At 39.0% G+C, this 12,073-nt stretch overlaps 1 protein-coding gene across 1 annotated transcript in view; it reads left to right on the top strand.

The window, feature by feature from the left end:
• CPZ (carboxypeptidase Z) overlaps nt 1-1,746 on the top strand; it is a 61,149-nt gene extending 59,403 nt beyond the window's left edge. Inside the window, exon 11 of the mRNA XM_019553255.1 lies at nt 1,173-1,746. Within this exon, the coding sequence (XP_019408800.1) occupies nt 1,173-1,537 (365 nt within the window). The 3' untranslated portion in view covers nt 1,538-1,746. The remainder of the gene's footprint in view (nt 1-1,172) is intronic.
• Nucleotides 1,747-12,073: the final 10,327 nt, after the last annotated feature.

The following is a 12,073-nucleotide window of genomic DNA, read 5'->3' as shown; positions in this document are numbered from 1 at the left end:
AAAAATGGCAAAATTACAGCAAAGTTGCAAGATCATTAAAAAGGCGAGAAGGACCTTAATACTTGTGGACTGAAATTAGTAGAAAGCATACAGATTTTAATGTCAGTGCTGATTTCGTCAGTGCTGATGGAATAGAAATACCACTGTTCCTCCTAGATAGTTGCTTTTAAGAGTAGATGAAACAGGAATCAAAGGGTACAGCACCGCTGCATCTCTTTGGATCTGCCCGTGCTGTAGAATTTGTAACAATTTTTCCCCATGCATACATAAAAAGTACTTTCCAAATATACCTAGGATACACTATATAGAGATCAGATGTAAAAGAGTACATTATAATCCGGTTAGTAATTTTCAGGAGTTGTAAAGTTCTGAGCATTTAAAGCTCAATCTTGCCTTCACTGCAGTCAATGAGAATTTGGCTATCAGTTTTAATAGGAATGCGATAAAACCCCAGAAGTGAAAAATATCATACATGTGTATTAAGATCTTGCTCTGGAGCTGGTGATTGTCAGTGAAACAGTCCATGAAACCAGAGTATTATATACCATACTAGACACTACACCAAATCATCTGGGGGAAAAATAAAGACCTAGAATTTGAGGAGATACAAAATTGGAGATGATGCAAATTTGAGGGGCTGATAGAAGACTGATGCATAACATTGACTTTAACATAACACTGACATAATTAAACCCTTTGGATTAAACCCTTAAAGATTTAACAGCAACATAAAAACTATATTGGTAGATGAAGGAAATAGTGATATTAAATCTCATTTTAGGGTAGACCAGAATTTGATGTGCCTGAAATTGCTTTTCATTTCAATTAAAAATATAGGCATATAGATATCCATCACAAATAGGATGCATTCATGTAATTGCAAAACCATGTGTTCAAAATTCAGCAAACCAAGTTATTTCTATTATGTAAAGGTCAGACATTCACAGCTATATCCTTTTCTTTAAAAGAATGAAACATCTGATATACTGAACTCATTTCAAAAGTCAGGCTCCTGCTGGGTGCTGAGATCTTCTGAGTTTCTATATATCTGTCTTTATATGATTACTGCTAACACATACATGTATATGTGTGTACATTAACATTTGGAAAATATGAATGCAGCTTGAGAAAGAATTAAGTTATCCAGTTTGTTTTTCTTTTCTTTTTTTTAGCTGATGACGGTGACTATTGGAGACTCCTTCTTCCAGGAACATACATAATCAGTGCCCATGCTGTTGGATACAGCAAGGTGATAAAAAAGGTCACTCTGCCTGTCAAGATGAAAAGGGCAGGGCGGGTAGATTTTGTCCTACGACCTTCAGAAATCTGGCCAAATACATTTCTCCGTAGGCCCATGGAAGCCATGCGTGATCAATATGACCCCCTTGAACATTTTGATCCTCATGCCCAACATGCACAGCCGGGGCAAAGAGATGAAAGAGGAGACCTTTCACGGAATAGAGACAGGCCTTGGTGGTGGTCTTATTTCAGTTCTCTAGATCAGCATAAACCTCTGTGGTTGCTTAAGCGTAATTAAGTCATAATATTATTCCCTCACCTTCTTATGTTACTAGTCCATCAAAGCCCTTCTGCCTTGTTTGCTAATGGCAATATTTAAATCTGTTTAATTTGAAAATATAATGTTAATTCAACCTCACTTTCTGTATTTTTTTTTATTCCTTCTTCATACAAATGCCTATATTCAAGCATTTTATATATTAAATAATTAGCATGCATTTGTTCAAAGGCTAGGTTCCATGCAGTTTTTTCATAGTAATGTGCTGTCCTTATGCCCATGAAATTAATCATCAAATTCATTATTTATTAGGTTCTAAAGTACCTGCAGGAATACATTTTCATCCATGTCTTAACACATTCATTATTGCAACTGAAAACGCCCTTTCGGAAAAGGCTTTTTTTCTTTATACATTATTTCAGCATATTAAGCTTAGTACATTAAGTCTTGCAATGTAGCTTTCAGTGATTAATGGGGAAAATAAACCCTTCATTTGATATCAGTATTAATTTGTAAAATAACTCTCAGAAATGTGAAATATGGAAAGAAGAATTCTGCCTTTGAAAAATTCTGCAAAAAGGTAGCAGGATGAGTGGCTTAGGAAAAATCTTTTAATAAGGAACCATTGGGTATCTATACACATGCTCTAGGGATGGCAGGGGGGCAGGGGGTGAGGCTGTAATTAGAGTGGCTCCAAGAGCTGCTCTAATGAAAGTCCCTGGAAAGTCTCATGTATCAGCATCCCTGCGCTTCAAAATGGTGGTGTGGGTACTTTATCTAAAGCTCATTTGGCAAGGTGTAGATAAAACACCCCCACTGCCATTTTGAAGCATGGGGATTCTGGTACATGAGACATGGAGCCTAGATGAAGCACGGTAATTACCACACTCCAGCAGACTTGATTAACTGAGTCTGTTTCAATGTGCTGTAAGTACAGCGCGTCAAAGCAGCCTCTGCGCTTGTGTATAGGCACCTTTTGAAGTAAAATTTTCCCAAATTCTATTTGAAAATTCAGAACTTGATTTCCCTGTGCCTACAACTCACAAGAACCTGTACAGTATTTTAAAAAAATATAATAATAATAGTTTAAAAAGCGATAGTGGCCAGATTGTGATAGGCTTTCTTAGATTGAATAGTGCCCAGTATTAGCAGTAGTCCCATTGAGATCAGTGAGAATGCTTGGAAAGTACAGCATTCATCCACTGACCCTAATCAAATTGAATTGCTAAAATATGCTTGTACTGTACTTCTGAAATGTGTAGGAAGAAAAACCTGAAAGAAAACTAATTTATGGGGAATTTAGATCAAAAGTAGCATGCCATAATGGGGGGTAAGTTGGTAGCATGCCATTTAAAACAAGCAAGCAAGCGGAATCTATTTCCAAGCTAAAAATACTCCATTGCTCTCAGAAGCTGAGAAAAGGCTTATAAACCATTAATGTCAACTGTGAACTATAAAAAGTGTTTTCAAAAGCAACCATCTTGAAGTCAGAACGCTGCCCTAACTGCTTAGTATTAGCTGTGTATTTTCTCTCCGGCAGCCTCACTCCTTTATAAAGATACTATTTTAAAATAGATTCCCCGGGTTTTGCCAGGGCTATCACAGTAGGCCTGACCCAACTGTAGTGCAAGCAGCACAACAAGCAGGCCAGAAAATCCACTTCCTTCTTTGAGTCCTTCCCTGAAAGGACAAACAGGAAGAAGAAAATGCAACTTTATATTTCGCCTGGAAATACTGTACTGCAAAGAAGCACCTTTGTGGGGAGGTTTCAAAATGCCTTCTAAATTCGATCAGGTGTAGGATAAAATAAATATAACCTTCCCTGTGTGTAGTGCTCATCTGAGCTAAAATTGTTGAGTTTTCAGCTGGGAAGAAAGCAGAATCAAATCCTATTATGTTTCATAAATTGTTGTCCACATATTATGGTACCCCAAGAGTTCAAAACTCATCCACAATGAATTCTTGAATCAAATACAAAAAATGAAGGAGAGTTGACACCTGTCTTGCTGATATTGCAGTACTTCCTAGTTTAAACAAACCCGTAAATTAAATTAAAAATATCTTTTTACTCTAAAATCTGTGAACAACCCTATCAGTCTTTTCGAACAAAGTGGGTATGCTGAAACTAGCTGATTTAAATAAGATTGCATATATTCAAGTTTTCTTAGTTTAGCAAGCCAGTGACTCAGTTTAGAACATTTCCAATTAGAAGTTAGAAATGATGATGCAAAATACTCACTGTTTAATTGTCCTTTGGCCATAATGGTATAAGGGTCCTCTTGTAATGATATAGTTATCTCCTTCCTTTAAACACTAGAAAGAGATGTCACATTCATGTTTCTCTGATTCTGCTGAGAGGAAAAAAAGGCCAGTTTCATTTGAAGGTGGAAGAAAGAAATTATTTTTCCAAGTGACATGAAAAAGCTATTTCAGATTAGATAACATTTAAGAAATCTTTGTGAGTGATTTAGTGAGCAAACAAAAGAAGCATATCAATGACAAAGTTCAGGACAGTTACAAAGTGTATCACCTTTTCATTTTTTCTTTAACATTAACAGATTTAGCATTATACTGGTGGAGGAAGGATAGTTTTGAGTCTGGGTTGGTTTCTGAAGATCCAAGTTCAATGCTCAGTTTAATCAGGGCCATCTTGAAGAGCCTCTTGGGCAAGCTAGTTTGTCCTCAGTTCAGCAAAATACTGAAGTATGTGCCTAAATGGAGTGCTATGTAGGGCCAGCCCTGGGCATGTTTATGTGCTCTGCTGAAACAGGGTCTTAAGCTCACTTGTAATATAGGAGTTACGATATTTGTCTTTGGTCCGTCTTGTTCAGTTAGATTATAAGCATTTGGGGCACAGACATCTATTACTCCATGTATGTGCTGTCAGGCCAAGGTGAAACTGTTTTCGTGGAGCCTGTAGGCAATACCATAATAACCCCAATCAATTGTAAGCGATGACAAGCTTTCTTAAGCTCCAGTTCAGGAAAGCTCTTCAGTGCTAGTTTAGTGGTAGTTACAGGTATGCTTATGAGCTTTCTGATATACTAACAGAATTAAGCATAATTAAGCATGCTTTTAAGTACTTTGCTGAATTCGAGGCTCATGCAACAAACTTAAAATTTAGGAACAATGGAAAAAAGTGAAAGTTAGGAAACAGCCTTCTTTCTGATTAAAGTACAAGTTTCAGACTTGGCTTATCTCTTTTTCTACCAAGTCAGAACCCCTTTCAAGTGTGAATGGTCTCCCAGGGAGACTGTATTGTTAGCTGAAACACCACACAGGAGGATTGTTTGCCTTTTATGTGAATTATAGTACATGTTAGTTTGGCTCCTTATCCTTTTAAGTCAGAGCCTACATAATTTCTTTTCAATTACCTTCCAACCACATAATGAACATTATTGACCTATGTTTTTGTAGCATCCTCTTTAAATAATTCATTTCCTAGTCTCCATGTTCATTTCAAAGGGGCTCTTCTTTGCCATGTAGTCAAAAAAACTTTTTTGTACAATGCCCGTGAGTTAACAGACAGTTGTAATAGCTGAAGGTGTGGGAGGCACTCCTAAAGAATGTTATTAATGTATTAGCAATTAACCTCCTCAATGAAGGCACAGTATCCAGGTGTAATTCATAGCATTAAGAAAGCGAAGAACACATGTTATATTTACAGTTTCTCTTTCAATTTTACAGCAGAGAAAAATTAAAAATAAACAAAAATTACTAGAGGTAAACAATTAAGACCACGGGCAAAATCCTAGTACTCTAAATAACCCCTGGCTCTTGAACCAACTTGGAAAAGGGCATAAGGAGTTGCCTTCATTTTATTTTCCTTGTGCAGGATGTGGCCACAATTATGATCCTTGTTATCAGGATTATTTCTAATTTTTAACTCATTTGTTTCGCAATGGAAAATGCATAAGAGGTCGAGAGACTAGGGACAAGGTCCAGGCCTTACCTCCTTTTTTGCTATGTGCCTTCAGTGCAGAATCAGGCTCCTTCTTGGCTGTTCTTTTAGCTCAGTATTGACTGCACAATGTCCTCGCTTCTTTTGGGATTGAAAATGAGGTGGAAGGAGGAAGAGGTTATCGCCACATAATCTATTCTCCAGCTCGATGGTTACAGCACTTTCATAAGACATATGGGTATGACTTGCGTGTCCAAGTCAATGGCAAAACCCCTAGGACTCAGGTATTTGGATCAACGATTTTTTTTTCCAGTTTTTGGTAACCTATTAGTTAACTATTAGACTCCTATTTACCAATCTACTCATATCTGTGCTGTTGTATAGATAAAAAAATGTAATTTTGCAGATGCATCCTATGTTTACTGTAGACTGATATTCAAAACAATATTAAATTTAGGCCAAAATCAGCAATAACATTTTAAGGCCATCATAAAACGATAATTTGTATTCCAGTTACACAAGTAACAAGATGTGATTAACGAGAAGAAGACTGATAAAACCTACATAAGGCAGATTTAAAAAGTGACTTCAGAACTTACTGTTTGCTTTATTTATCTTTAACTGGGAATAAAGATAAGTTTTGTCAGCAGAAAATAAAATTTCATAGATTAAAATCACAGTTAAATTTGCAGCAGTGTAATGGCAAATCAAAGTCCTGCCAGCTCAAACAAAACCCATAAATTGAATAACATTAATAATAACCATAAATCGAATAGTTTTAATGTTGACAGGGAGTAGTATTTCACAATGTAATGATATTATAGCAAAATCGGTATTTTAACCATATAATCCATTATTCAAATGAATGTGCTAAGTCATATACTTGTTGCAATGTTTTGTTACATCACAGTTTCTAAATCAAATTATAAAACAATCCATAATGACTTAAAAAGTCAGACTGCATGCATGAAGTCTTCAATGTATTGTAAAAGTAGATCACTTAGAAAGACACTAGCATACATACACCCACCATAAGTAATATATATGGCACATTTTCTAGAACACAGAAACAACATAGTAGCACTGGAGATATAAATATGGATGAGAGAGGGAATCTATGGTGTAGGCAGTTGTGCAGCTAGGATGGGGCAAGTGGGGCACTAGCCCAGGGCAGTGAATGAAAGGGAGTGCTAGTATGGTCCCCTCCTCCCAGTTATCTGCCATGGTAGTGCAGCTGTGCACTGTCTTTGTTCAGCCATTGGAGCCCAGGGAGGCTATGCTGCACTCAACAATATATCTGGGAGAGGAGGCAGGAGTTGAAATGATGCCCTACCAGAGGCTTTCCTATTGGAGACCCAGCTCTGCACCAAGGGACTGGAGTCGGGAGAGAATGGGGCTCCAGGAGGGGAGCCCACACTACTGCCTGTTTCTCATGCAGGAGCAGCCACAGCAGAAGCATTCACTACCCAAGTGGAGACAGCCCTGTTAGGTAAGACTCTCCCACCACTTCCAGCACCCACCGCTGCTCTACAGTGGTCAGCATAATCCTCGCTGTTGCATCCCTATGACTTTATAATGCAACTTACACCAGGCAAGGAGACTAAGACACGGTTGTCCTAAACTAAAAGTAAGTTTATTGAACCCTAACAGATACAGCTATAATTAGAACTGAAGTAGCATTAGCAGTTAAAAATGTTAGGTTTGTAGCTAGTCAAAGGTGATGCTCACCATCCCATAATGTTGCAAATGCAACTTCATTGCTCGATCAGGCCATGAAGTCTTGTTTGGGGCCCCTACTTCACACATCTGATGTCAAGACCGGATCTTGGATTGGTGACAGGATCCCTTCAGACTTTCTTCAGGAGTCTTCCAAGGGGTACGCTCTCTCACCTCGCTTTATATACCATATAGCTTGCATTTTTTAATACATAAAATTAGTTTGTCTTCCTCCTAATGCATATTAATCATCTTGCTTCAGTTTACCAAATATGGTTACCTTTAATTGGGATTTTCTATTCTGAGGTAATCTTTTCATCCTTAGGTGGGGGTAGGTTTTGCTCCGACTGTTCCTCTTTTGTCCAGACCATATTTATTCAATTTAGTTAGCCAACTTCCCAATTCATTTTAAGTCAGAGACAGTGTTTTTCCATGTGCTCCTATCACTGGGTTCATGTCTCGACCACAATCCAAACTAAGCATGAAGCCTGAGCTGAGCACTAAGGTCAAACCCAGGCCTGAAGGCCTCTGGGTCCCACCACCACCTCCTTCTCCCCCCACTTTGCCTTGGGCCCTGAAACTTCTCTCTACACTTCTGAGTGTAGCCTTTTTGTTACACATGGGGGAACTGTGGGCCAGCGCCCACACTGCGCTTTAGGGCTGTGCAAAATTTCACCGGCAGTATCGTTTTGATGCTGTTTTGACTTGTTTCGAGCTTGAAACAGCGAAATCAAAATGAAACAGAGAGCTACAAAAGAGCTTCAAAATGAAATAAGGTAAGTCAAAACATTTTGAAATTTTTGAAATGTTTCGAGTTTCAAAGCTCAAGCTGGGCTTGCCTGCAGGGAAACAGAAACTAAAGTAAGGAGAGGGAAGGGGAAGTGTGTGTGTATGGGGGGGGGGGGCAGAGAAGTGCTCTCATTATTGACTGTGTAGCTGGCCAGTGACTGTGATCCTTCCCTGAGGCCCCTTCCAATCCCAGTGCTTTGGGGCAGGAATGGAAAAACTGCATAAAAGGCAGCATTGTTTGACCTGCCCTGCTTTCTGCCTTCGTGTCAGTTACTGAGCTGTGTGTTCCAGTTTTGCCCATCAGCAGCTACAGTGGCAGGGCCCCACCTATCTCCATGACAGCTGGCAGGTTTCGTGGCCTCAGCAGGAGAGAGCATGCCTGTAGCTTTCACCCTGCTGTGCCTTAACACATACACCAGTGTCACCCATGTCACTAGTTTTGCTTATCCACAGTTGAGGTACACTTTCCCCAAAACCCTTGTACCTATCTTTTTGAAACATGGGAGGCTTTGTGGCCCCAGCAGGGGCTAGCATGCTTGCAGGTTTGACCCCGCTGTGGCTTAACACATACACGTGACATGAGTTTTGCTTTCACGTTTTTGAGGTAGAGTTTCCCCCAAACCCCTGCACCTATCTCCTTGAAGCTTGGCACACTTCATGCCCTCAGAAGGGGCTACCATTCTGGCAAGTTTCATCCAAGTCAGGCCATAAATGATAAAGTTATAGGATGTTTTGAGCTTCCCCATTATAGCCTATGGGCAAAACTTGAAACAGCATCGAGAGGGTCCAGAAGAGGGCCACTTGCATGATCAAGGGGCAGCAGGGCAGGTCCTATGAGGAGAGGCTACGGGACCTGAACCTGTTCAGCCTCCACAAGAGAAGGCTGAGCGGGGATCTTGTGGCTGTCTATAAACTTACCGGGGGCACCAGCGGGGAAAGAGAGGCCCTGTTCCCCTGAGCACTCCCCAAAGTAACTAGGAATAATGGCCACAAGTTGATGGATAGTGGGTTCAGGCTAGACATCAGGAGGCACTACTTCACAAGCCAGGGCACGTTGGATTTGGAACAAACTTCCAAGGGAAGCAGTGCTTGCTCCTACCTTGCTCCTTCAAAAGGAGGCTAGATAATCACTTAGCTGGAGTCATTTAATCCCAGCATTCTTTCCTGCCCGTGGTAGGAGGTCAGACTTGATGATCTGCTCAGGTCCCTTCCAACCCTAATCAACAATGGAACAAACCAAACACTAATATTTTCAGAAACTGATGGATCATGGAAGTGTTGGTCGTCTTTTAAAATGGTTTTTATAAGCTAAGTTGCATGAAAAATTGCATATTAAAATGTTAACTATGCCACATTGTAATGATTATTTTTGTCTCTAGAAATATAATTTAATTAATTCAAGTAACTTTATCTATTACGTCAAAACATTAGACCCTTCACCAGGACACTGATGCAGCTCTTCTTTGTACAGAACTTCAACTGGAAATACAAATGTGAATAAGAGCAGATCTGTAGTAGACTGCAACAATACTAAGGGTGGCTGGATATACCCATTAAAGTAAGAAACACGGTGTCCTGAAACTAGACATTATTCATGAGAAAATCCTGAGGTTTTTCTCCTGGCTACAGGCAAGGAGCATAGTGTTAATAGAAACATAAGAAATCTTTATGAAAGATAATGATTTTTCAATAATTCTTTGACAGATGCAGAACACGTGCGCGCGCGCGTGCGTGCGCACGCACGCACACACACACACACACACACAAAGATAGCTGCAGGCTAAAATCTCTCTACCAGGTGAACTGAAACAGTTGACCAAAATCATTAAGAACAGCAGTGTGGACTCTACTTCAGCAAAGCACTTAAACACATGTTAAAGACAACTCTCTCCAGCAAATCATTTAACTTTACTCACATGAGTCAACAGGACTGAAGCATTTGCTTAATGTTAAGAGTAAGCTTAATTGCTTTGCTAAATCATGGCTATAATAATATTGCCTACTGCTACCATAGCACTTTTAATCCTTAAATCCCAAAGTATTTCAAATTTAGATGCCTTGAGCCCAGGATTTCACAAGATAAGTGCTGTTCCAGAGGCCCAGTTCAGTGGGGGTGGTCTGAGCATGTGTAACATATGTTGGCAGCATTGAGTTCAGCATTAATATCCATTTTCAGTCAAACATGTGAGGGGAAAAGGAGGTTGTGATAAGCGGCTCTTTTGTGTAATACCATAGTGGTTATGGCACCTTCCCAGAAAGTGGAAAACCTGTTTTTTTTATTAGTCCCTCCCCTTTAAACCCGCTGTTTTAAAACCTCCATCTCCAGTCTTCCAGGGGAGTGGTCTAACCACCAGAGTAGAGGCCAAGCAAGGCTGAAAACCCATTCCACCTGCCCTGTTGAAACTTGTCCATTATGCAGCAAGGAGTCCACGATCTGTAGGGCCTGAGAGAGAGAATGCAGGTAGGGTGGGTGGGGAAGATTATAACTTTGTATGCCAGGGATTGGCATGACAGATATGGCCCAAGAAGCCATTTTCATCCAGAATATTTAACTCATCACATATCCAGGAGTCTACAGCAGCGTTTCCTGATAAGATCTACTATTAAACCACCTCCTTTTTTGAAATAGTAAAACTTATCATCTGACTTAACTAAAGTTAAAATAACATATACATTCAAGGTAAAACCAACATTTAAACATATAATATTATTTTTAAAAGCCTTACTTATGAGCTTCAGCTGTATCAAACTGTATAAACCATTAGGGTAATGAAACCTTTTTGTTTGTCATGACATATTTTAAATGAGCAGGACTGTTAAAATTAAATACATATTTCATTTATATTATGGCTGACTTCCCAGGCAACGCTTTTTTTTAATAAGAAGTATATCATTTAACCACCTTCTGTAGATGCTTATTTTTTTCTCATGCAAGAAACTTCCATGGCAAAAGATGTTTATTGATGACTGAAGTAGCATAAGGATGTTACTGAATGTTTTTTCACAATTTTCTTTTATTCTCTTTAATAAGTTTAAGGCAAGTTACACAAATTCTTCTGTAATTAATATGTTCCTGCCACCTTGGAAAGATGTTAGTTTAATTATAAACAGTAAAACATAATTCAATCTTGATACATATTTAGTTGGAGAAAACAAGAAGGCAACCCTCTTCAAGAAAGTATGTAATAATGCACTTAAGAAACTAATAAACATTTTAATAACATCTCTGTCTAAAGAATTATTTAACTTTAATTTTCTTTCTGGAAAACTACAGAACATTAACTTATGATTTTGCACAAACTTTTTTTTTATGATTGAAAAGGTATTTCTCTTGCTAGACACATTTTAGAGCTGCTAAATTTCTGCAGAAGAAATTCCCTTTAAGATTTCTGATATTTTTATTTTCTATTCACGTGCAAATTTTATTTTTGAGAAGTCTCAACAGCACTGTCTGTGAGCTGTTTTGATACCTGCAAGCTGTCTTTCACCAGTTTGGGCATGTAGTAGGTATGTGCATATGTGTAACTGGATAACATCAAAGTAATTTATTTTTAAACCTTGTGGAAACCTCATTCTTAATGTATACTGTCTCACTGTGGCGAACATCTAAAGAAATTTAGTTAAGTACAGAAGGTACAGAAAAGGAAATACTAGAGAAAGTAATGGAAAACAGCACTTCAGTCCTGGCACTCTTGGGAGCTTAGGCACCTAACTAGGCTATAGAGAGGCATCAATGTCAGCTTGGATGCACAACCCAGAACTCTTCCCCTGAAGTTAGGTGCTTAAGTTGTTTCTTTTCAAAATGATTGCTATTTCTTTCAAAACATGTTTGGAGGAGGTGATAGTGATGGTATCCTCACTCACCCAGAATGTGGGAGTCCTCACATCCAGTATCAACTTGTGAATAGATTCTTTACCCCTTGTGTGTAGCCATACCATTTTTTGCTAAAAGGATTTTGAAATTCATTGGGTCAGAGAGAAGTTACAAGACTCTTTACCCCATGGTTTGAACAGTTGAAAGATCAAATCCCTGATTTCCAATCAGCATCAGATGGAAATATGCTTCAGCTTACAAAAACTGGGGGATGGGGGGACTACTGCCCCTGCTGGCCTGCTGAACGGCCCTTGCAAAGCCAGCGGACCAAGGCACT

The sequence above is a fragment of the Crocodylus porosus genome, unplaced genomic scaffold, assembly GCF_001723895.1.
Source record: "Crocodylus porosus isolate Cpor-Errol unplaced genomic scaffold, CroPor_comp1, whole genome shotgun sequence".
In the NCBI taxonomy this organism is placed as follows: domain Eukaryota; kingdom Metazoa; phylum Chordata; order Crocodylia; family Crocodylidae; genus Crocodylus; species Crocodylus porosus.
The sequence above is the reverse complement of the archived record's forward strand: the minus strand, read 5'-3'. Positions and strand labels throughout refer to the sequence as shown.